This window comes from Haliotis rufescens, unplaced genomic scaffold, assembly GCF_023055435.1.
Source record: "Haliotis rufescens isolate VD_foot unplaced genomic scaffold, xgHalRufe1.0.p SCAF_2, whole genome shotgun sequence".
Lineage (NCBI taxonomy): Eukaryota > Metazoa > Mollusca > Gastropoda > Lepetellida > Haliotidae > Haliotis > Haliotis rufescens.
In genome coordinates this window covers 56,648,066-56,675,782 of record NW_025963890.1, presented here as the reverse complement: position 1 = coordinate 56,675,782, position 27,717 = coordinate 56,648,066, and the positions used below count along the sequence as shown (strand labels likewise).

The following is a 27,717-nucleotide window of genomic DNA, read 5'->3' as shown; positions in this document are numbered from 1 at the left end:
TTAACAGTTTGGGTGGAATGTAGGCATTGAAGGGATAGCAAGCATCTTTGTAGGAATTACACATCAACATTGTAGGGATTGTAGGAATATCATGCACCTTTGTAGGAATTTGGGGTATTCATGTTGAACTGGGGTATGGTATCTGAGTGGGACTATAAAATCGGCATTTGCACACACACACACACACACAGACACACACACACACACACACACACACACACACACACACACACAAAGGCAAAATGACGGTAATTATGTGAATAGATCACTGAAAATCAGTAAGACACCAGGTGATCGTGAAACGAGCAAGCATGTCCTGCCCTACCGGCATCACCCGCCACTCATTCAATTTTCATTAAAAAAGTGTTGGTTGCCTGACGCCAGGCAGAAGAACTCCTGCCCGGAGACGGCGGCCTGCATAGAAACCAGACAATTAGTCTGTCACACAGACCCTGAAACAAATATATCCAAGACAGCCCATGAAAGTCGATAGAATTTAGCACGTCTAGATTACTGCAGTATCAGAAAATAAAGTAGGTCTCTTTTATTATATTTCATAACTTTTTTAAAGTCAAAGGAACCAATCCGCTGTGGAATCAATGAAACTAGACTTGGTTAAGTTTGATCTAGGCTTTTAGTAAAAGAAATATCACTCTCTATATAAATTCCACTAGTCTCTTTTACAGACCCTGATACAGCCCATGCAAGTCTATAATGTTTGGCAAGTCTAGATTACTGCAGTATCAGAGTCTCTAGGCTCCTCTTTATTATATTTTTATTAAGATAATGTAACAACTGTTTTAATCTGTAAAATAAGTTCATTTCAGAGACTAGATGTTAGTCTCCCAGACAATTTGACTGACGGGGTTTTTTTCAGCGGCGTGACATCAAAGCGAAAACTCTTTCCCCAATCATCTCAGCCTCAACTTTACTAACAGAGGAGGTGTGTCACCAAATTGAAAACCGTCCAGACAACCAAGGGTTCAAGAAAACCAATAAGCCTTGGTGCCCCTCGTTGGGACACACATGACGTACTGGGACCAAATTGATTGTTTTTCAAAGGGTTTGAAGCGCATGCTGGAAACTACTGCATGCTACATCACAGTAACTTCGACACAAGGAACTTGGACGCTAACACGGGGGAACAGAACTTTAGAAGTGAGTGAGTGAGTGAGTTGGGTTTCACGCCGCTTTTAACATTATTCCAGTTATATCACGGCGTGTCAGCTTAATGTGGGAGGAAAGCCCGAAGTGATGCAGGTCTAAGACGTTTACCACTTCGGTGAAACCCACGAGCACGGGTATGGTGCTGACAAACCTAGAAACATAATTGGGGCGAACCGGGATTCGAAACCACAATTATAGGTTTCTGGCGTGCCCAAGGGACGCAACTCTGCACAGCGAATCGCAGCGCCTTAGACGACTGGGCCACCAGTGCCCCCAGAACTTTAGAATGCTACTGAATCAGCGTTATCGGGGTCATGGACTTCGATCAGTGTCTGTATCACGCTGAGATGATGGTACGTGATTCCCGACTACACGAAGTGGAAAGTTTAATATGTAAAATCACAATGTTATAATACATAAAGCCCGCTATATAGTATATAAATTTGAGTAAAATAATGTACACAATTCTATAGTATTTGCTTTCAAAACCCGCAGCTGATAGAACACAAGCCCTAGTTTGTTATGTCTGTTGTAACAGAAAGAAATTGAAAGAACGCAAACTAACACATGGTCATGTAGGTTCCAGATAAGAAATTCAGAATTACGTGGGTGTCCAAAACATCATGTAAGATATAACCTAACCTTATAATCAACCACTGAATACAGCCAATTATAGAACGTTTGTGCTTTAAAAATTGATGTTCAACGTGCTTGTTTATGAAACATCATATAAATCGACCGAAGTTGATGCCTTGGACAAAAATAAGAAATAATTTATTGAAATAAATTTGATTTTTTTAATGTATCAAATTTTCTTTACAAAAATAAATTCGATGAACTTAAAAAATATCTAAAACAAATTTTGTATTATTAACACAAAATAATAAGATGGTATGAAATCAAACAATACAATTGATAAAAGCTATCATATAAGACTGAATGCCTTTATAATTTCTGTAGGTCGGGTAGCCTAGTGGTTAAAGCGTTCGCTTGTCACGCCGAAGCCCCGGGTTCGATTCCCGACATGGGTACAATGTGTGAAGCCTATTTCTGTTGTCCCCCGCTGTGATATTACTGGAATATTGCTAAAAGCGGCATAAAACCATACTCACTCACTATAATTTATGTACATCATCATGTGTCTTCTTTTCAACATTTTAAATATAGTAGTGGCTAAAATAGATTGTAAACAGATTCCATTCATTATGTAAAAAAGGGGCTATTTGACTTGTGCTATAATTAAGAGCGTATGACGTAAATCTTTATGGAATCTGCATTGGTTAAAGAAACAACGCTCATCACGGTTCTTGATCAAAAGTCAAAGGCACTCGAATCTGACTGTCCACTCTGATGTGTTTAATACATTCGCTTATAGTCATCAGTCATACACACCTGTAATATTAAAACAACTCATTCAACTTAATAACGTCAACATTTTAAATTTCTTTATTTGTTGTTTAACGCCTCATTCAGCAATATTCGAGCTTGAGGTCGGCGGTTTGTAAATAATCTATCTGGTCTAGAAAATCCAGATATTGACATCTTGAACATCGATCTACGCAATTCGGATACGATGACATGCATCACCCAAGTCAGCGAGCCCGACCACCCGATCAAGTCAGTCTCTTACGACAATCATGGGTTCCCCGAAGACCCATTCTTACCCGGATCTTGGGGGGACCAACATATTAGAACCTTACCTGTGTGATAAGACAAACATCTAGTCTCTGAAATGAACATATTTTACCGATAAAACGCTGTTAAATTATAGTTATGAAATATAATAAAAAGGAGCCCAGAGACTCTCTCCATTTTCAGATACTGCAGTTATCTAAACTTGCAAAATAGTATAGACTTGCATGGGCTGTGTTGTATATATTTGTTTAAGGGTCTGTATGACTATTGTGTGATGTTCGCGATAGAAGAACTTGTCTGTTGGTCGACTAGTGGTAATATCTTTTCTGACTGGTTGTTTGTTAGGGCATCGTTGAATCGTTGCTCAACCACTTATTTCCAGGAGACCCGTGAAGATTCCGGGGTAGAATAGGTCTTCAGCAACCATGCTTGTCGTAAAAGGTGACTATGCTTGTCGTAAAAGGCGACTAACGGGATCGGGTGGTCAGGCTCGCTGACTTGGTTGATGCACGTCATCGATCCCAATTGCGTGGATCGATGCTCATGATATCGATCACTGGATTGTCTGGTCCATACTCGATTATTTACAGACCGCCGTCATATAGCTGGAATATTGCTGAGTTCGGCGTTAAACAACAAACCAACAACAACAATTTGCAGGATGTTATGTTGTAGCAGAAACGTCCGGTTCTGCGGCATAAAACACTTTCATTCGCTCTTTGATAATTAGCAAACGAAGCAAATATTGATGCTTCACACAACTTGAAACAACAATGAAAACACTCAGTTGAATTGCTCAAGAAGTGATACAGCGGGACATGCAGGTGGTGATGACTAGTGAAACAGTGACAATATTTTATAGTGAGTGAGTGAGTTTATGTTTTACGTCACATCGGCAATATTTCAGCCATATCGTGACGACAATATTTTATAAACTATATAAACAGATACATAAGAAGTAAGGATAACAATACAAAGTACCTTCACAAATTATTATGTTTTGACCTTGGAGTATCTATAATAAGTATTTCAAATTTATTTGAAGTTGTACACAGATATTTCTTCGTTACCTGGTTCATTATTTGAAATAAAATAGATTAAAAATGTCGTTGATGTTATGGCTTTCAACATAATTATTTTTTAAGGAAAGGGAATTAAACAGTGAGTGTCCTACATCTAAATATTTAATAAAAGACATCAGAGAGTGTTCTTCATCTTCAAGGGCTAAGCTGTTCAATTTTTTAGTCCATGACGCCACTCCACGGAGCTAAGCACCCTATAGCTACCGCGCCAACTGTCACGGGGCGGAAGCTGTTCTACGTGCGTCTTACCGGTTCTCACTGAGTAACATAATACTGGTTCTCACTGAGTAACATGATACTGGTTCTCACTGAGTAACATGATACTGGTTCTCACTGAGTAACATAATACTGGTTCTCACTGAGTAACATAATACTGGTTCTCACTGAGTAACATGATACTGGTTCTCACTGAGTAACATAATACTGGTTCTCACTGAGTAACATGATACTGGTTCTCACTGAGTAACATGATACCGGTTCTCACTGAGTAACATAATACTGGTTCTCACTGAGTAACATGATACTGGTTCTCACTGAGTAACATGATACCGGTTCTCACTGAGTAACATAATACCGGTTCTCACTGAGTAACATGATACCGGTTCTCACTGAGTAACATAATACTGGTTCTCACTGAGTAACATGATACTGGTTCTCACTGAGTAACATGATACTGGTTCTCACTGAGTAACATAATACTGGTTCTCACTGAGTAACATGATACTGGTTCTCACTGAGTAACATAATACCGGTTCTCACTGAGTAACATAATACTGGTTCTCACTGAGTAACATAATACCGGTTCTCACTGAGTAACATGATACTGGTTCTCACTGAGTAACATAATACTGGTTCTCACTGAGTAACATGATACTGGTTCTCACTGAGTAACATAATACTGGTTCTCACTGAGTAACATAATACTGGTTCTCACTGAGTAACATGATACCGGTTCTCACTGAGTAACATGATACTGGTTCTCACTGAGTAACATAATAACAACCCTAATAGGCTAGAGGAAAGGTTTCATTATCACCGAACATCGACTGGTTGTCATTGTCTTCGGCAATATTGCTGTTATTGCGGTCTTACGTACCAGGATTATCGGAAATGTCCGTATTCATGTATTCAGGCTCAACATGCCACTATTGTATTCTAATTGACACAATGTAGGCCTGTGTTCTGTTTTCCCTATCAGTACTCGAACTGTAACAAGTACGCTTCAGCGTGAACTAACTGAGCGTCACATAAATATAATTGACCAATCCACGTCTGTGTTTAACAGTTTTCCTTGTCAATGAACTTCATCCAATACGCTGTGCCTGGAGAGATGAAGGTCAATGGTTCGATGCCCTGGCCGCGTCATACCAAAGACGGTAAAAGATGCTGCCAGAGGCCATTTTCATTTTATGGTCTCTGGTGGTACTTGTTGTTAACTTGCCTGGCGCTCGCATTGAGAGGACAGAGCAAGGACTAGTCGTCTCAGAATATGTTACATGTGTTTTGTGTGATATCCATTTGAACGCGACGTTAAAGCCCATTTCACTTCACGTCACTTTATATAATTAGTATAGCAGGAGTGAGTGAGTGTTATGGTTTTACGCCGCTTTTAGCAATATTACAGCAATATCACGGCGGGGGACACCAGAAATGGGCTTCACACATTGTACCCATGTCGGGAATCGAACCCGGGTCTTCGGCGTGACGTAGTATAGCAGGAATCATCAGCGTAGGTATGTTGGAATTTTATCCTGTCTTCCTTGAACATATGGTCCCGATACATTTGGATTATACTGAAAGCCACCAATTATATACCAGTACATCAATCTTCAAAACAAACAACACTGGCGCATGTTTTCGTAGTTTGAATGTTGGTGTCAATAATATTGATACGGGAATCGGGTGAGAAGGGGAGGTGTTTATCCCCTTACAAACCGTAGAGCGTATATGTTGTAGAGCAATCATCATCCTTTCAGTTCTAGCATCCAATTCTCACCGTATGAAGTTACTCCAGCATTTCTTTATTGTAATATATTATTAAAATATTATACACAATTATATATCTGGACCACATGCTGGGGACGTACGTACAGATGAGAGGCAGTCTGAGAAGACCGACCTTCACTGTGTGGAATTAGACACCGACACAGAAGATCGATAGGCTGACTCTTCCATATCGAGTTACACACCTACAGACCAGCTCGCAGATTGTATTACACACATACTGTTTGCCTTGCTCCAAGGCTGTACGGAGAGATAAGTCCATGGGTGTGTAGTAATTCTATCCTTACAATAGGCAAGTCTAGATAAGCGGACAGTAAGGACGCCAGGATGTATCTTAAATTTTCAACATAGCATCTTGAAATTACAACTTAATATCTTGAAATTTCAACATAACATCTGGAAATTTCAACTTAGTATCTTGAAATTTCAAGATAATGAGTTGAAAGTTTAAGTTATAATCTTAAAATTTCAAGGTAATATCTTGAAATTTCAATATCATTATCTTGAAATTTCAACTTAGTATGTATCTTGAAATTTCAACATAACATCTTGACATTTCAAGTTAGTATATATCTAACAAATGGCCCTAAAAGGCTTCCGTACGAACTAGTCAAGAGGTCTCCCTATTGCACGACAGTGTAATAGTCTCGATAAACTATGAAACGTCGATGTTTTGTCTTCGGAATGATCAGCATAAAATATGTCCAACAATTTATCATACATATCTGACTAATTAAAAAGAAATGATGAAATAAGTAATTATTTATAGAATCTTAAATCAGAAAAGTTTATGTGTCAATGCTGATGATTGCAACGTACACTTAACCTGTGGTATGTATTTGATACTCAATATTTTTAGACAATAAAGATAAATGTTAGACATCTTGTATGAAGTCGTCAGTCAAAATTCGAGTTATTTAAAAGCATTGTGGGACATTGATTATCTCTATAATGCACCTGATCCACATTTTTGAAAAAGATTGGAACAAATGGCTGTATCTGTATGAGCGTGTTAATAAATCTAATGGCATCGTGTATAGAATAGGATCAAGAGTGTTAGCGGCTGGTCAAGGGACACACACACACACACACACACACACACACACGCACGCACGCACGCACGCACGCACGCACGCACGCACGCACGCACACACACACACACGTTGCTTTATAAGTGCAATAGTCTTGGACGCGACATTAAACCCCATTTCACCTCACCTCACTTAATGGACATATGCCATGAAATTCTAACCCTGTATGATTAGCTTGACCTTGTGCCCATTGCCTGACGCCTGTAACGTAACCCTCGCCTCGCGAGGATGATGTAATAACAGCAGCGTGCAGCGCCAACATTCCCGACATCGTGTTCACGGTCAGGGTACACTCATTGCCAGCCCACGTTTTCATTGAAACAGACACGTGTGCTCATCCCCCGCTCAACGGTATTCCTCCGCCGAGTGCTTGTGTTTCCCATAAGAGGTCAATGCGCCTGGAAGGTGTCGTCTGCTGCTCGTTGCTTCCGGTTTGCCGTGTTACCGACTATCTTCGTTAGGACCAGGTTCAGTTTTGGACAATTGGAGGTATGTGTGTCTTCTGTAAGGATCTTTGGCATGGGGTTTGAGTATATTACATTCGTTTTACTAATCTGAGTGTTAAGAATGTGCAGTCAGTGCCTGCAGTTTATTTCTATTGGTTTCGAGTTTCACAAATTGACTATTTTTAGACCCATCTGGTGCTCCTCTACCTTTACGTTCTAGAACGCAGTTGAGAAAACAGGATTCCGTGAAATACTATTGATGTTGCCAACATGAGTAGATTAAAATTAAAAAAACACACGTCGGATCATGCCCGATATCGACAAATATGTCAGAGGTTTTAAAAAAACAGATTTCAAGACGTTTAAAGACAAATCCTTGAGGGGACATGGTATTGATTTTGATTGCTTTTAAAGTCCTGGAATTTCAACAGAGTGGGAAGAACTAATTTACTTGTAGCTTCGGAATAGCGGTTATCTAGCACCGCTCGTTACTGTCTTCATGGAGATGTATAGCAATTGTTCCTCCCGCGTGTTATATGCGTGTTATATATAACATGTGTCTAAGGCGTGTTCTATACTTACTTGTTCCTTATTCTGCAGAGTCACTGCCAAATTATTGTGTCCATATTTTCTCTCTCAGTCTGTCTCTCCTTTCTCACACAACCATATTAACATGTGTTTATACACATGAGGACGGGTCAAGGAATATTTGCGGGGTGAGGGATGACAGAGTATGCACTTCAGATGCAGTGTATTTGTGTGTGTGTGTGTGTGTGTGTGTGTGTGTGTGTGTGTGTGTGTGTGTGTGTGTGTGTGTGTGTGTGTGTGTGCGCGCGCGCGTGCGTGTGTGTGTGTGTGTGTGTGTGTGTGTTCTTTCAATACGCGATGCTATTGGACACGCCCATCGATACATTTGATCCTAATGAACGAACTTACCCCGAAACGAACTGCTTATAATAGTAGACTTGCACACGTCTCTAAGGCAATAATTATTAGTTTTAACTATAAGTTCCAGATCATGTAAATAATAAGGACAAGTTGTCCCTATAAGAGACCAGAGTCCTTTAGTCACTGTCCACATATCTAGACTTGCCTATTTGGAGGATAGAATTACTACACATCCATGGATTTTTCTTTCAGTATAGCCTTGGAGCAAAGCTATACTTATTGTAATGTTCATAAATAGATTATCTGCCGTAATTACGCTTTTAATTATTCATTAGAAAATCAATGGTAGAAATAATCCTGCATAATATTACTAACGGCCGTATTGTGCTTGTGTCTAATATTTTGATATGTTATCGACGTACACGTAATACATGTAATCAGTGCATGTGATGCTACAAGAATCAATGTTACCTTTAACCCCGGCTCCTTGTCTATTTGCACCACAGGGGTGATCCTGTTACAACAGGCCCCCACTACATCCGCGTTCCATTGTAACGCTACTATAATAAGTACACATTTAGCTGAAATAGTTTCTAACCAAACATACGAATAATGAAAAATGTAGGCCTATATTCCAGTCACTGATAACACATTTGAAACAATCACAACTGCGTCCCGTAATATCGTGGACGTGGTGAGCCTTGACCTAACATACTGAGCTTATTTTAAGAAAACACGTTCAGCTTAGATGGAGGAAGAGCTCCTGCTGCGAACAATAGCATTTCGCCGATGTAACTGTTATCTTGAGTGTGTGCTTTCAAAATGATATGGATGTTATTTTTTGAAAGGTTGGGCTAGTCGCATTTAATTAATGACGCATTTAAGGTAGGTGTATATACTCCCATTTTATTATTTATACTATTTAGAGCTTAAATTATCGTTTGATAGATAAACATTATATATATTATTATATATTTTGATATATGTTTTTTTTTATAATTAAATATAAAATGTCAGTGCACTTGAACAACCTGTGTTGATTCCCCTAAACAGATTCTATTTAACTTAAAGGGTAAATAGCTTTGAAAACTATATGATTAGGCCACTGAAAATCAGTATTGACACCAGGTGTTCTCGAACAGGGTAAGCATGTCCTGCCCTACCGGTAGTACCGCAGTTCACACAATTTGGATAAAAAATACTTACTTTTATTTGTTGCCTGGCCCCGTACAGCAGTACTCTTGCATTAAACTTAAATAATAATTAAAGTAGACCAAATTGTGGAAACCCAAACACAAAGATTGGTGTCTATTGTAACCTGCTGTGTACGTTGAAGACGGGTGTTTTACCTGATAACCGAGTCGATGTATAGTAAGGTGAAATTACCTCTCATAATAAGTGTGCAGCTTGTCAGTGAACCGGTACATGAACGGCGTCGCCGGGGTAACAAGAGCTGAAACACAGGAACAGGCGCCCACACGTCGTGTCAGACATCACGCCGAGTGCTGGCTCGTAACTGTCAAGCAGACTTTGCTGCCAGCAAGAAATGCTATACGATGAACTAGGGGTACTCCTTGATGTACAACTGCGGTCGTGTAGCTGGAATACTTCTGAGAATAAAATAACAATCCTACCCTCAGATACACCACAGTAGTCCTGTCCCATGACTGTAGAATATATCTATTTCATAAACCAAAACCAAACTAGATACATATAAACAAAAACAAATCTCGTCAGCTCTAGCCAGCTCTATTCCATTGAAATCAGCATTAGGATTTTTTTGTTTTAATTTTAGGAGAGAGAAATGTATTGTATCATTTAGGATTATTAATAATTGTGTTTATGAATCCACTTCAGAGTGTTCTCGTCCTGTCCTAGCCTGTCTTACAGACCCTGATACAAATATATATCAAATACAGCCCATGCAAGTCTATAATGTTTGGCAAGTCTAGATCACTGCAGTATCTGAAAATGAAGAGAGTCACTGGGCTCCTTTTTATTATATTTTGATTAAGATATCTGAACAACTGTTTTTTTATGTACTATATTGTTATTTCAGAGACTAGATGTTAGTCTAGTCCTGTCCCATGACTGTGGAATATGTATGGTAAGAAAATCAAGGATCAAGCATTTTTATTGTACAGAACACCCTCGGAGGGCAGGGTATAACTATTTACATGTGGGAATATATATAACTATACACATGAGAGGTAGATATACTTAATGTACATTATATATATAAATATTACATATTATTTCCATTCATACCGTATAAACAAAAACAAAATATTATATGAAAACGAAACCAATCTAGATTAAAATAATAACAAGTCTAGCCAGCTATAGCCAGCTCTATCCCACTATGAAATCAGCATCAGGAAACTCAATTGTTTTAATTTAGGGGAGAGAAATGTGTTGTGTGACAAAACAAATCTGAACGTTTTATTGAGTCCTTGAAAGTTGTAAGCAATTGTTTTAACGTTAGGCTCATCGCTGTTGGCTGAGTCTTTATCATCACGTCTTGATATTATCGGCGTGAAGAGCGCAGAGACACAGCTGAATTATGTCTGGAGTGAGGGGGGATGTGCTGTTTTCTCTATGTCAGTTGATTAGGCTTATATTAGTGAGTGGTCTAAAGTGAATTTTACACCACAGTTAATTTTACACTTTTTGACAGCTATTTTCCCCTTTAAGCCATATGGAATCTGTTTCGGAGGATTATCAAGACTGGTTGTTCTCTTGCATCTCTTGAGGCCACTGAAACATTTGGATGGACCACTTTTTCAGATGTTGTTATAAGCTACAATAACCACTCGCCCCGAAATGTGCCGGTTCTCATACTGTACAGTATGTAGAGTCTCTCAAACAAACCTTGAAACAAAAAACTCCCAAATAAGGCTAGATTTCTTACGTTTCAGGCTGCAAATAGAGATTGTCTGTTCCCTTTCTATTACATTTTAAGACAAATCAGCAAAAGCAAATCTTAAATATTTTGGAGAATAAATGTTAGTTTATGTCAACCCCTAAACCCTAAGGGGCGGTCGGGTAGCCAAGTGGTTAAAGCGTTCGCTCGTCACGCCGAAGACCCGGGTTCGATTCCCGACATGGGTACAATGTGTGGAGCCCATTTCTGGTGTCCCCCGCTGTGATATTGCTGGAATATTGCTAAAAGCGGTGTAAAACCATAATCACTCACTCACTCACTAAACCCTCAATATTATTACGCTTTCTTCAAATGGCACGCAATGCTCCAAAACACAATGCTTCACATTGACTTAACCACCTTTCTGTCAGAGTTAGGGGAATTGATAGCGTCCCTTGTACCCAACCCAGTTAGAGCGATGCTCGGGGGCACGGGTTGCCCAGTCGCCTAAGGCGCCGCGATTCGCTGTGCAGAGTTGCGTCCCTTGGGCACGCCAGAAACCTATGATTGTGGTTTCGAATCCCGGTTCGCCCCGATTATGTTTCTAGGATTTTAGCACCATACCCGTGCTCGTGGGTTTCACCGAAGTGGTAAACGTCTTAGACCTGCATCACTTCGGGCTTTCCTCCCACATTAAGCTGACACGCCGCGATATAACTGGGATACTGTTAAAAGCGGCGTTAAACCCAACTCACTCACTCACTAGAGCGATGCTCATGCTATTGACCACTGGTTTAGCCTGTTAGGGTACGTTTATAGCTAAATGGCTTAATGTTCCTGCCTACACCATACCACACTATCCATCCTTGCCATTGGAAACAACTTATGCACGTTTGAGGTGTGACGTTTGGGAATTCCACTTCCTGATGCAAGAGATGTAATCCAATTAAGAGGCGAGCATTTGTTCTGTAACCGGAAGCTGCAGGCAATGATTCTCTCGAACGTAATGAACACATTCTATTCGCTGAGTGGTCCTGTCAAAAGATTACTTTAGCAGGTCTCGTGTTTCAGACAAAACCACACGGATGTAATTAGTCTTTTTGTCTATTATTACACAAATCACATCCAGTAGGACATCAATATGTCGCAATAAACCATTATTTTATCCATTCCGTGTAATTAATTTTAGTCAGAATTTCTTGGGGATTATGTTCGATAACTTGATGTGTTCATCTTCTGAAACAGACAAGGACTTCTTCAAAAGAAAAGCTGATCGTTGTTCTGGTTTTGTTCCATGATCGCTTCAACACACTAACGCCGGTATGTGGCTCAGCAATATTCCAGCTATATGACGGCGGTCTGTAAATAATCGGGTCTGGACCAGATCCACGCAATTGGGATATGCATCAAGCAAGTGGGCGAAACTGACCACCCGATCCCGTAGTCGCCTCTTACGACAAGCATAGTCGCCTTTTATATAATTCAACATTCTCTGAAGATACCGACTGTGAAACCTAATGCAGAAGTGTCACTTACTCTGTGCAGGAAAGAGGGTTTGTACATATGCGGAGGATGAGTAGCGCGCACACGCACACACACACACACACACACACACACACACACACACACACACACGCACACACACATACACACACACACATACCGATGTAGAAGTGTCACTCAATGCAGGAAAGAGGGTTTGTGCATATGTGCTGAGACATGTCATGACATCCACTAAGTGAGTGAGTATGTTTTACGCCGCTTTTAGCAATATTCAAGCATCACGGCTGGGGACACCAGAAATAGGCTTCACACATTTTGCCCGTGTGGAGAATCGAACTCGGGTCGTCAGCTTGACGAGCGAACGCTTTAACCACTAGGCTACCCAACCGCCCCATGACACCCACTAACTATGGGTAGATGACACTTAGTGACAACATAGGAACAGAAGCGTACTTACTTATGGGGTCCTCCCATATTGATACTCCGTGTACTAATAGATAGAGTGTGTACCCGGAGAGCGGAAGGTCGCTGGTTCGATCCCCTGACAGCGTCGGATGTTAGAATATGGTACTTATTGTTACCCTGCCTGGCGCTCGGCATGAAGGCGATAAAACAGGTATTAGTCGCCTTGGAGTCAGTATACTGTGTATGAGTGGGGTATGCATGTAACTTCGCTGTTATTTGAGTAATCATTAATATCATCTGTGTAATAATGATCAATAACGTTCGAGTTGCGCCTCTTTATCGTGTCTGCATCCTGTAGGTCCGACCCCAACTTAGTCCCGATTATGTATATAGATAGAATGGAATAACCAGTTTAATCACTGTCTCTGGCATCTCCGGTCCTCTCATACGTACATACATCTGATAGGACAAGTGATTGCCCAAAGGCGTTGCTCCGTGAATTACCATCGATCTTTCGAATACTGGTTCAGCATACAGGCCCGTAAATATCCGGGTAAGAATAGGTCTTCAGTGACCCAAGACCCGGTTTGATTCCCGACATGGGTACAATGTGTGAAGCCCATTTCTGGTGTCCCCCGCTGTGATATTGCTGTTATATTGCTAAAAGCGGCGTAAAACCATGCTCACTCACTTTTCAGTAACCCGTGCTTGTCGTAAGAGGCGAATAACGGGTTCATGTGGTCAGGCTCGCTGACTTGGTTGATGCATGTCATCGCATCCCAGATTGCGTGGATCGATGCTCATCATATCAGTCACTGGTTTATCTGGTTCAAACTCGATTATTTACAGACCGCCGTCATATCGCTAGATTATTGCTGAGTGCGGCGTTCAACAACAAACAAATAGGTGCTACACCTATATCAAGGTCGTCTGTACACAAACAGTGGATTTCTAGCACGGCAACAATTTACGCTGTCTCGATCCGATGACATATCCAGGTTAATCTTTGTAATTACCCGCTCATCAGTACTGGGAAGGTATATTCTGAGCCGTAATACTTCAACAAAAATCCCAATGATCTCCCAATGGTTGTAACGGAGGCTTAGACACCCTAAATCTCATTGATCTAACAGTGGGATCGTCTTCAAACACTCGGGAAACCGCAGAAGATCCCCTGCCATTCATCAAAATGCCAATATTTGCCGTGAGAACAAAGATTGGTTTAATTCCAAGTTGAACGATTTAAATGGCATTGCCGATCAACTCATTGCTATCACCGCCAAGGTGTCCTCTATGAATGTCATCGGACAGTCTGCACCACCGGGCGTCAATGGCTGCTCCATCAATCGATTGTTCTTTTCCGCTAATTGGTGGAATGAATCGATTTGAAGCCAGGCACTTTTGCATCAATTCGCCTCTTGTGTCTCCCAGCCGTTGCTGCCATCATTCAAAATCTGAAACGTGACCTCCACTGTATAAGCACACACACTGTAGCGGCTCGGGAGAGCTGTTGAACACAGACACATGGGGAGACGGGTCTTTATAGCCCACGATAGAAACAGTAGGATGTTGATTACAGTATCGGTAACGCGGTCAGTCTGACATGCGTGGAACTCGGTTCCTCTGATGTCAGTGATTCGTAAGAGAAGAGAACGATGATTTATATATTTATTGAAATTATAATTAATCCAACAGCGAAAATCATGATGTTTTGATCATTGGACCCATCTCTAAATAGACATTATCCCATCATGAGGCACACAGACTAACATCTAGTCTCTGAAATGAACTATTTTGCCGAAAATAGTTGTTACATTATAGTTATAAAATATAATAAAAAGGAGCCCAGTTCCTTTCTTCAATTTCAGATACTAAAGTAATCTAGACTTGCCAAATATTATAGACTGTCATGGGCTGTATTGGATATTTTGTTTTTAGGATATGTATGGCAGACTATGAAATATGAATTGTTATAGGGGCGGTGGGGTAGAAAAGTGGTTAAAGCGTTCGCTCGTCAGGCCGAAGACCCGGGTTCCCATTTCTGGTGTCCCCCACCAATTCTATTGCTCTGAGCGGCGTAAAACAATACTCATTCACCCACCTATATGCCAATGATGGTAATAAAGTCCATGTTAGTCCGAGGTTAAATATATTGTAGAATAATTGTGGGTCAGACCAGAAGATAATTATATATTCTATGAATCTCACTATCTTCTCCCACGCCACTTCTGACCATGGACTGAACAATTTAATCAGACAGGAGAGTGAGGGATAATGGTTGCGCTCTCCGACAAGGACGTCTGTATTTTGCCTGCGTACCTGCGTGCCTGCGTGTCTGCGTGCCTGCGTGTTGCTCATCCTCCGTGGTCCTAAATAATGGTCCCACTCAAAGATTAAGATCGCACGCTTGTATATACATCATCCCGCCTCTTGCTTGTATTTTATTAATGTCTAATTATTCATCTGGTATTCCATCGCCTGAAGATGTATTAATATCAGTCGAAAAAAGAGTTTTCGTAGGAAAACATTCATGTTTACTAAATAGGTTGTTCTTCCTGTCCTCATTTTCAGAACATAAAAAAAACATGAAGGCGAAAGATGTTTTGTGATAAATTAACATCGACATAAACAACAGTTCGAGATATCACATATATTTCTAGGGGCACATTAGCCCAGTGAACCGAGACACTGAAATTCGCTATGGGGTGTTGCGTCCCTTAGTTGTGTCAGGATCCACCGATCGCGGGTTTGAATCCCTATGATATTTGGTCCGTCAGCACCACACATGTGCTCGGGGGTTTCATCGCTTTGGGACTTCTTCCTTTAGCAGACACGCCATAATGTAACAGACAACCGTTCAAAGCTGCTAAAAAAAACAAAGCTATTCACTGAGGCATTCGGTACATATGTTTCCTGCTTGTGCACGGTTAACGCAATCAAAAATACTAATATATTAACCTTCACTAAGTAAACCTACACACATGCATGGCATTTAATTTCACCTGGACTGTGCATCTTGTTTGCTTTTGATAACGCCTTGGCTGTCGTTATGGGTAACACTTCCAAGACATGGAGCAACAAGACTGCATGCTATGGACACGTGAGTATGTGCATTGTTGTTTTATTCGTCACTCTAACCTTCGAAAGTATTTGTCGAAAGACTTCCTGGTTTTGTTTATACTACATCATTTCCACAATGATATACATAAATGTACCAATACAAACTGGAATAAACATTAAGTGGAAGTGGATAGGCTAACATTTCAGTTTTGGCGAATACAAATGTCATTTCACAATTTTATTTTGTGATAACGTGATGTTGTTTGAACTGTTGCCAAATATAAGAGAATTTTCACCTACTATTTTCGTGCCTAAAGAGGGTATATATTTATGCTTTCCTTTGAACAAGTCGCTATATCGCTGAGATTCTGTATATGCAGCGCTCAATGTAAAAAAGTCACATATTTTTTTCCGTTTGACCTATAATTGAAAGTACATGCAACTGTATAAATGCATCGGGATAAGACTATAATAGATTGTAGTAATATAAGACATTTTTTCTGATTGTTGTAGTTGTATTTACAAGATAATCTCCGTTTTTTACAGACGCATTCCCTATCAACCATGAGTAAGATCACGATACTCGTATGTGGAGCCGGAAGTTCGGCTCAGGTGATAGCAGGTCTCGCAGCATCGCGCGAGAATATTGAATCGAGAGTGCTGTCCCTTTTCGAAGATGAAGCCGAGAGGTTTACAAACGCTTTGAAGGAAGGGGACTTAACTCTATCAATTAACGAAGGCGAGGATGAACCAAGAATCATCAAATGCAAGCCCAGAGTTGTTACGAAGGACCCATCCAGAGCGGTTAAAGGTGCCAACTTCATCATCTTGACAGTGTCCCCAGGGGAACAAGAGGAATACCTCCAGGCCATTGCACCCCATCTGGAAAATGATACGACCGTTGTGGGATTCCCAGGCCATGCTGGCTTTGAGTTCCTATGTTTGGGGACACTCAAGGCCAAAGTCAAGAGATGTGCTGTTATTAGTTTTGAATCAATGCCTTATGCTTCTCGGATAAGAGAGTTCGGGAGAAATGTTGCGGTTCTAGGAATTAATGAAATCGTTCGGGGAACTATGGTCAAAGGAAAAAGCAAGCAGCCTTATGATCCATTCTCAGTTCTGCAACAAGTTCTAGGGGAGTTCCCAATACTAGAGCGGTACAGCAACTACCTGGAACCGCTACTAGCCACAAGCACTGTTGTCAACCCAGCCATTATGTTCGGGAAATGGAGGGACTGGGATGGTACACCTTTGGACTCAAAACCTTTGTTCTATCAGGGAATCACAGAACAAGATGCCAAGTTCCTTACAGGTATCAGCGAGGAGTGCGTAGAGATAGCCCAAGCCATCACAAAAAAGAACCCTAAAATTGAACTCTCCTGGGTTATTCCCCTTTACGAACTCTTTATGGAAGAATTCATGGATAATGCTGAAGACTCCAGCAATCTTCTCAATCTGATGAAAACAAATTCCGCTTATGATGGTGTTTTTCATCCAATGACCCCAACAGAGGATGGCAAATTTGTCCCTGATTTTTCCTCCAGATATCTAACCGAAGATGTACCTAGAGGGCTGGCAATCTCCAAGGGTATTGGGCTTCTGGCCGGGGTGAAGACTGTTTTGCATGACAAGGTTTTGGAATGGTGCCAAGAGAAGATGGGAAAGGAGTATCTAGTTAGGAGAAACATGAAGGGGAAAGACATCGGGGAAACAAGGTGTCCTCAGAGGTTCGGGCTCGAGACCCTAGATGACCTACTGAACATGGTGTAAAACACATGTTATTTACCAAACCGGGGTATTGTGGATATGAGGCTGTTTGGTTGAATGCATGCTTTCTCTAAAACTATCTTGAGATGCGAATATGACCAGTTTTCATGGTATCCAGTAGTGTTACAGATTTGATCTTTGATCACTGATAATTGCTGATTAGGATTTCTATTAAAATCAGGTAGATCAAAACAGATATATGCCCAAAAAGTGGTTAATCGGTTTAGTTAAATTTTGGGCAAGAAACAAAAATATTGAAATGCATAGTTACCATCATACACTTCAATAAGCTCCAGAGCCGATACCATAGTGGAATCGAAGGGTTACCAACCGTAACATTATAAACTGGATTTGTAACAATACATTTTATATCATTCGCTCATGTGGACATTTGACAGAAAACAATGTTTACGTCATATTGATATACTCAAGTTTGCTTGTTTATGACATGCTTGCTCACTGCGCGCGCTTGGAATTCATGTGAAATCAGTCGTAAGGCCACTACAACTTTACCCCACTCTGCCTTTGCCAAATGGTGAGAAATTCACAGCATGGGATTTATATTAGAGAGATGACATTTGTTTCGATAACTGTTTTTTTTCTTCTCTGGAACTAGGAGCCGAAGAGTTTAATTTTTACCAAATATTTTTTATGACATCGATGCAAATTATATTTGTTTAATCCAGTCTCCCTAAAATAGGTATCGGTATTCCTTCCAAGATGAAAAAAGACAAACAAACTCTTTAAATGAATATTCAGTGTTAATTCATACCTTTTCAAAGTTGCAACTGTTCTCTAACGAAGCGGGGCCACGGATGGCCCAGTCGTCTAAGGCGCCGCGATTGGCTGTGCAGAGAAGCGTCCCTTGGGCACGCCAGAAACCTTTGATTATGGGTTCGAATCCCGGTTGCCCCGATTCTGTTTCTAGGTTTGTCAGCACCATACCGAAGTGGCAAAACGTCTGAGACCTGGATCACTTCGGGCTTTCCTCCGACAGTAACCTGACACGCCGCGATATAACTGGACTAATGTCAAAAGCGGCGTTAAACCCAACTCACTGTCACTCGTTCTAACGAAGCTATTGTTCAAGGTTACAAGTGACGCAAATTGATGGCCGCTTGTGGAAGCATGGCAGCCCACGGCAAAGGTTGAGTGTCGCAGTGCGGTTCTGTGACTACGGGGGTCCTTATGACATGTGTGACATGCTGGTTTATGTACAGTCGGGGAATGTTCAGCATCTTCTTTGTACATACACTTGTTGTTATTGCTCAGCGTCAATGGTGCAAATGCGTTCGTATCAAACATTGATCATATTGTGTGAATGTCTATTTCTCTTATGTAGAGATTCTGCCAGATCATCTTGCCGTTTATTCACCTGGATTAAACAAGCTTGCAGTGTGTAGTGGTAATAGTTGATAGTTGATAGACGTTTTCGAGTACATTTCTTTATGTTTAATAAATCTAACGAAAGACTCGTTGCATATTCATGTAGTTAAATGCTAGTATTGGGTACATTCGGATACTCACTGCAGAGCAGAACCTGTCGCTCTTTTTTCTTCGGCTATCATACATATAGGTATTGTTTCGTTACTTGACATATTTCAGAAACTCCCGTCATTAGCTCAGTATGCAGTGTTTCACATGAACAGATCTGGCGTAGTTTTTGGATTTACTTTTACTGACGCTTCAGACGGTTTACATACTCATTACATTGTACAAAGTAACCTTATGTGTTATTTATTAAATTGATATTGATTAAATGGCGATACGATATATATTAAAGGATAAATGTAAATATTTTGTTATGAAATTGTGTATACCTTACAGTGTAACTTTAACACAATGTCATATGCAACGAAAGCCAAACCTATCCCCCCTCTGCCTGACGGCTATCTGGGGCAGGGAGCCACAAAACGCATTTACACTAATTATGGTAATTTTTCAGGATATTAATTTTGGAAATACCCGTTGATATGAAGTAAGTTTTTTATGTTATTTTTAAAAAAACCTTTGCATATTGTTTTTATGGGAACTATCAGGGATAGGTTGGAAATAACATTGTCATTTGTTTTTACACTTTAACACAGTTAACCGCAGAAACAAATATTTATAAAGTTAAAGATCGATGATAAAACCACGTCCGATTTCCCTCTCTTCTCCATATGTTAACGTTGCACATTTGTTTATTTGTTGTATAACTGTCTATTTTTATCAATAAAAGTTAACTTTCATGTATGTTTTGTTATATTATATAATACAGGTGGAACATACATTAGAGTGAGTGAGTGAGTGAGTTGTGTTTAACGCCGCTTTTAACAATATTCCAGTTATATCGCGGCGTGTCAGCTTAATGTGGGAGGAAAGCCCCGAAGTGATGCAGGTCTCAGACGGTTACGAACATACATTAGAGAAAACAGTTTGGCATAGTTACCCCTTTACGTGTTTGTTGTAATATTCAAACAATAGGGCGGCGGTCTGTACATAATCGAGCCTGGACCAGACAATCAAGTGATTGATATTGTGAGCAACATCCAACGCCATCGGTATACAATGACATGTTATCAACGGGCCGGGTATCCGATCCATTAAGTCGCAGAGGTTACTGCAGGGGGCGTATTCGAATCCGGAGTACCGCGGGAACTATTCAAATGCAGACTTGATTAGTGTATTACTGTTATTGGTAGTTCTCAAAGTTTTGGCAGCACTGGCCTACTGATATGTGGATCGGGTGACTTGGCTGATCACGTGTCTTTGTGGACCGCTGCTCAGGGTTCCGGTCGCTGATTTTCCTGTTCCAGACTAAAACCGTCTAAAACAAACATCACTTCGGGCTTTCCTCTCATATTAAGCATTTACGCCGTGATATAACTGTTAAAAACGGCGTTAAACCCAAATCACTCACTCATTCACCCAAAAATATCACGGCGACTTGTAAATAATCCCGTCGGGATTGACAGCATGGGTGACGACCCCATTCGTCAACACTCGCCCCTTTCCGTAAACTCCAAGAAGACTCGTCCCACCCTATCGATGACTGTTCTGTGCGCAAGTACGACAAACCAATCAGAATTGCGCGTATGACATCAAGTACTTCAGTCAAAGAATCGAACAGGAACATTTTTTTATTTTGCACATGTTTTGCATCTAAAATATATACCTTAGATACAATTAAATGTGTTCAATCATACTGTATAAATACCCTAAGTCCCGATGTGTTTTAAATAACATCTGGAATATATATGACATGGCGGGTAAATACGTGAACTATTACGCAACAATTATTTTAACTATGCCCGATTGCGCTCAGACGGAACCCAGTCTCAAAAATAGCCACGATAGATGCACGAGTCGCTATTCGGCTTGTCCCGGAATAACACGAATTGGTCACGAATGCGACGACCCATGCTACCGAGGTATGAAAATAATGAATAAGTAGGGTGACGCCATCGTGACCACCCAGTAAAGCTTTCAAATATGTTTTGGTATATTTGTGGAGGACTTTTCTAAATTTGATGCTTCCGTGACAAAAACTATGTCCGGTGTAATTCCTTAGTTTGACTTGTACCACCCGTTCATCAACTGTATCTGTTGACAACTGATCTTTCTATATTTCAGTCTCGTTAGTATCACATATTGTACTCCGATTCTACGCCCCTTTCCGTCAAGATCTTTTTTATTTGTAGCAATTGTGTTTACTGTTTAGAGGCTCAATTGTTTTTCAACATGTGCAGGTACTGAGATATTTTGAACTTTGTTCTTTGGACACTTGTCTGCCAGAGAAGCGCACATTAATTGTTTCCTACAGTGCGAGGAATATGGCAAAAATATCAGTAAAGTCGGGGTTTGATCACTTTTTTTGGAAAAAAATATTTCAAAAAGCGTCATACGACTCTTGCTCAAAAGTTGTTTGATCAGGGTTACAACATTTAAGGCACCAGTAAAGCTTTCAAATATGTTTTGGTAGATGTGTGGAGGACTTTTCTAAATTTGATGCTTCAGTGACAAAAACTGTCTAGTGTAATTCCTTATTTTGACTTGTACCATATGTGCCCGTGTTTTTACAGGCGAACATTTGCCTGCCTTTGCATGTGTTTGTGACAGGTGCCCCCGGTGGGGCAGAATACGCTCACCCGTTAGCGAACACCTGGTATCAATACTGCTTGATAGTGATTCATAAACACATGCTCATGATATAGTCGGAATCGTGCAACAGACTTCTCATTATGGAAATGATTTTGTATCTTTTATTTGATCGTATGAGCAACCTTCCACTCCGTCGGGGAAGATTCCGCGCAATATTCCAAGTCACTGAACCTGACAGCCCGATCCATTAAATTGCCTCGTATGACCAGGTAAGGTTGTTGGGGGCCTATTTTAACACGGAATATCCATCGGGGTGGAAAGAAATTCACACAAATGTTCCACTGATAGGAAACCCACGCGCTGACTGGCTGATCAGAAAGTTAGCTGACCACATGTGGGGGGTTGACAGATCTTGACAGAGAGAGGTATTGAACCGGAGTCTCTATCTTTATGAATTAAAGCGGGAATGCCTTTTTTACCATTACTTGAAAAAGTGTTTAGACTCCTGTCGCCATTGTAAGTCAACTCACCGTCTCCGTTGTCTAGTGTCAAGCGTCTACCCGGAGAGGGAAAAGTCGGTGGTTCGATCACCAGCGGATCATACTAAAATACGTTGAAATTAAATGAGGGGATCAAAAAAGGACTGGTCGGCTTGGAGTCAGTATGCAGTGTCTGAGTTGGGTATCCATGTTAAAATACGGCATGGCATCCCAGTTGTCCAGCACTGTAAACGCTCGTCACGCCGATGACCTGGGTTTGATTCCCGACATGGGTACAATGTGTGAAGCCCATTTCTAGTGTCCCCCGCCGTGAAATTACTGGAATATTGCTATAAGCGGCGTAAAACCATACTCACTCTCCTACTCATTCAGGTAAGCTATCTGTTTTATGTATGCAATAATTTCAGATTAATCCTAGCGATTAAAAAAACGAAAATTGAAAACTTTTTACAAAGACTAAACGTTAGTCTACAACACATCGTGGATATTCTGAATGTCTTGGAATCCTATCCACACTTTTAATGACGCTTCACACAATTTATTAGCGCTGGCCTCCATCCAAATCAGGTAGAAGGGCTGTTATGGATGTAACAAAAATACATTTTCTACGCGAGGTAGAAGGTTCGTTGTCTTTAGATGTTTAAATCAACAATGCTAGCCTTGACTTATAAAGGTTAGGCTAAAGCAGCGATGATACAAGTCTCTCTAGACGATATCAAAACAGAACACCTGTGAGGTATACATGATGAAAATTCTATTTTGGCGTGGCTTTTGTGGTTAAATGAGAAACGTATTTGGTTTACACATAAACATCATACGTAGTCTTATGTGGCTTTATACACAGTTCTCGACATCAAACACAACTTAAACAAACGAAAACATTTACCCCGCTAAACCAAGTATCATCTTATTAGACAGGATATGTCCCTAGGTCGCACTAAGCAAATTACGTGTTCCAAATACAAACACAGACGGAAGTGGCATTACTCCTTATGATTTAATTCACAGCAGCAATATTTCGAAATCATGAAGAAAATCTAAAGAAGTATCATATTCAATATCATGTCATCATGATATGCCAGTTTTCGTAAATGAGAGGGGCGGTGGGGTAGCCTAATGGTTAAAGCGTTCGTTCGTTCGTCACGCCGAAGACCCGGGTTCGATTCCCGACATGGGTACAATGTGTAAAGCCAATTTCTGGTTTCCCCCGCCGTGATATTGCTGTAATATTGCTGAAAGCTCACTCACTTAAATGAGAGTGAATTTGATGTGACGCTACTCTGAACAGTATTTCTGATATGTCACGGCACGTCAGCTTGCATCATCTATTAGCACGTCTCCTATAGAAGACGGTTACTAGATAACGAAGCGGTAAAACGTGTTTAATCCTTGTCTGATAGTTTGACGCGTATTGATTCCTAAATAGTTTGTATCCTGAACATGTTTACAAAAGTTTAGAACCCAAAGGGTTTAAATTCTAAACATATAATCAACGACATTTATATCTAAAGCCATGATTAACATGTGTGTCATTTTCACCAAGAAGTATACTTGATATATCTTATCTCTGCGATGTTACAACATCAACACATCGGGCTTGCAAGTTAAACCATGTCAATCCAAATAGTATCTATGATGCTGAATTGCTGCTGAATTGATTAAAACAACATGCTACATTATTCAGGAAACCCAGTACAGTAAACTACGTTTATAACGAACACGCTTATAACGAACTGACGGATATAACGAACTTACTTTTTTTTGTCCTGACTATTTGCTGTAGTTATGCTGTATATATGCATATTACGAACTACGGCTATAGCGAACTAAAATTAGTGGTCCCTTTGAGTTCGTTATAACCGTAGTTTACTGTATTTGTTCTAAATGTGTTTGGATTGGAAAAAAATATATAGGAATATGTAATTCATCACTTAAATGCTATCACACAACGATTGGCATTTATCACAAATGCTTGGTGGCATTGGCCCATTATAAAGTATCCTGATTATTCAATACTAATTCGTAATTGTGTTGTGACCATTGTTACGACATTACATCACTGTGTACGTACGTACCTCGTGGAAGGGAAGGGTTAACTGAGGAATGACACTGTTAACTATTGTTCTTTCAAAACATGCTTAGAATTGAGGAATGTTGTGGGTATCCAATGATAGCTTTCGCCCATTTATACGACTCTTCCTAATATGTTGGTTGGTTGGTTTGTTTGTTTAACGACGCACTCAGCAATATTCCAGCTATATGACGGCGGTCTGGCGAGTCTTGACCAGATACTCCAGTGATTGATATCATGAGCATCGATCCACGCAGTTTGGATCGATGACATGCATCAACCAAGTCAGCGAGCCTGACCACCCGATCCCGTTAGTCGCCACTTACGACAAGCATAGTCCCCTTTTTCGGCAAGCATGGGCAACTGAAGACCTATTCTACCCGGATCTTCACGGGTCGCCCAGAAGTTGGAACAGGTGCTCGACTTATGAATGTGTTGAGGATTATGCGCAATGGCTGTGATGAATCGATTACGAGAGACCAACATCCCACAGAATTTGCAGTTTTGTTGCCACGTCATCGAATTACTCTCATGGCATGGTCAAGACAACATCTATGGTTCAGGCTACAGGACTGAAGATTAGCCTTCCTCACAAATAAGTCCAGGTTTCATTTTGACAGCAGTGATGGCTGTTAGCGTGTTAATCAACGTCAAATGGAACGTTACGCTGACGCGTGTGTTGTTCAACGTTATGCATTCGGCAGTTATCCGTCCTCACATCGCCCCGTTCCTTCAGACACATGGACGCCATATGCAGGTACTCGCGTTGCACATGTAATCACATACTTCATTGGGCAACTGAATATGCCCACATTCCCTTGACATGCTGTTTCCCCAGAGCTGTCGCCCATGGATGAAATGTGTAGGATGAAATTAAACGTCGTTTACGCAGTTTCGAACCAACCGGTGACGTTGGTCCAGCTGCGACAGTCCTTGGTCTGGAGAAAACATAACATAAAACAACACAAGTATCACACTTAGGATTTGGTTGATCTAAGTGATGACGTGATAAACAACACAGGTCCGTCTGCGAGTCCACAACTGTTTATTTAGACTATGACACTGAGGCGTTCTGTACAATTCGAGTCTAAACTAAACCTGCTCAGGTCTATTGCCTGTCACGGTCAGTCCCTTGTTCGAAACCACGTGCACTCTAATTGCTCGGCCACGATATATGTATTCCAGCTAGGGTGACCTTGACCAGTGTCACCATTGGTCATTCTGTACTATTGACGGAATGTGTCGAGTATTCGCCTGATGAAACCCTTGTTCAAGAACTGTTATTTATTCTCTGACCAATACATACTTGACCTGGGACACGCCAATTTGACTATAAATGCCTTATAGCGACGTGTTGTCAATATACAGCTGTGTTGCCGTCCCATCTGCCGGTCGTAATTATGGGTTATGAGGATTTCTGGGGGGAGGGGTGGGTGGTGTAATCTGGCATAATTAGTACGGGGAGCAATCTAGCCATACCCTGAATCAGTAACAAGCCTTCCTCAAAGGTCTTGTGTCGTCAATGTGGCGGCTTTGTCAAGTGTGTTTCACTGCTAATGCTTGTCATACCTGATGAGGTGAGATGAAATGGGGTTTAATGTCGCGTCCAAGATTATTGCACTTATATAGCGACGTGCATGCAAGTGTGTGTTGCTACTAGTCCGGACTGATGCCGATTTATAGTGCTAGCACTCTGACATACCATGCCACAGTTTAACATGAATACCCCAATCAGACACAGTATACTGACTCCGAGCCGACCAGTCCTTCTTTTAGCCCCATAATGCCGAACGCCAGACAGAGTAACAACAAGTACCATCTTTAAACGTCTTTTGGTATGATGCGGCCGGGGGTCGAACCCTGCCCCTTCCGCTCTCCGGGCGGACACTCTACCACTAGACCACGGAGGCTGTCATGATGAAGTCAAGTTGCTTGGACATCAATATGTTATTCTGAAGTATCTAAGAAGTATCATAATTAATACCATGTCATCAAGATATGCCAGTGTTCTTAAATGAGAGTGAATTTGATGTAACGCCACTCTGAACAGTATTTCTGATATGTCACGGCACGTCAGCTTGTATAATCTATTAGCACGTCTCCTATAGAAGACGTTGTGTCTGAAAATGTGTGGGTTAAATTCTATGTGATGTGCTTGTGTGGTGTCTTATTTTTCATAATATACTCTGCAACAGCAAAATAAGACGCGAATGTTATTCCTAGATATCCGAAATAATACAAAACTGAGGCATGAAAACTTGAAAATTAACAAATAAGTAAGCTACGGTTATAACGAACTCCAGGGACCAATTTTAGTTCGTTATAACCGTAGTTCGGTTTAAGCATATATGCAACGTATATACAGCAAATAGGGACAAAAAGTCCAGTTTGTTGTATCCGTCAGTTCGTTATAAAACGTTGTTTACTGTTGTATACACACGTTTCCCTGCCCAATGAGTGAGTGAGTGAGTGAGTGAGTTTTTACGACGCTTTTAGCAATATTCCCGCAATATCACGGCGGGGGACACCAGAAATGGGCTTCACACATTGTACCCATGTGGGGAATCGAACCGGGGTCTTCGGCGTGACGAGCAAACGCTTAAACCACTAGGCTACCCGACCGCCCCTCCCTGCCCAATGAAATGATCATATGCCGACCCTTTAAAAGTTTGATACTGGTCAGGAAAAAATGGGAATTCCATTTGAAACATGCTCTGATCAAGTTTTTACTTGAACTTTGGAATTCATTCTTGGGGATATCTGCAAAAACCTTTTTAAAATCCGGCGTTTGGTCCTATGTGAAGGGGTAAATCCATAAAGGTTGTTCTTTTAAGGAAGAGAATATATGGATGTCGACTTCTCTATTATAAGGAACAAAACGTTTCGGAGTATATGCTGACTCCTTCATCATTCACCTGATGAAGGAGTAAGCATATACTCCGAAACGTTGTGTCCCTCATAACAGAGGCCATATACACTCATTACCGCGGCAGTGATCGTTAATGATAATCTACTGCTGAGGCCTGTCCCTCGGTATATGGTCTCTGCTCATAATAAAGAAGTTGACATCCATATATTCTTTTCCTTTTGTGTATCACTTCTAAATGCCTTTCAAACACATGTTGTTCTTTTATTTGAAAACATTGTGCCCG

General features: G+C 40.8%; 2 protein-coding genes across 2 annotated transcripts in view; both read left to right on the top strand.

Annotated features, from left to right (window-relative positions):
* The first annotated feature begins 7,248 nt into the window (after positions 1–7,248).
* Positions 7,249–27,717, top strand: part of LOC124141222 (opine dehydrogenase) — a 31,294-nt gene continuing 10,825 nt past the window's right edge. Inside the window, exon 1 of the mRNA XM_048400213.1 lies at positions 7,249–7,468. The gene's annotated coding sequence lies outside the window, so the exon portion shown is untranslated. The remainder of the gene's footprint in view (positions 7,469–27,717) is intronic.
* On the top strand, positions 16,709–17,914 carry LOC124141236 (opine dehydrogenase-like). The gene has a single exon (XM_048399379.1). It carries the CDS (start codon positions 16,709–16,711, stop codon positions 17,912–17,914), a length of 1,206 nt encoding a protein of 401 aa, XP_048255336.1.

Excerpts from the sequence above, each read along its gene's own strand:
- LOC124141236 (XM_048399379.1), top strand. The coding sequence starts at position 16,709 with ATGAGTAAGATCACGATACTCGTATGTGGAGCCGGAAGTTCGGCTCAG.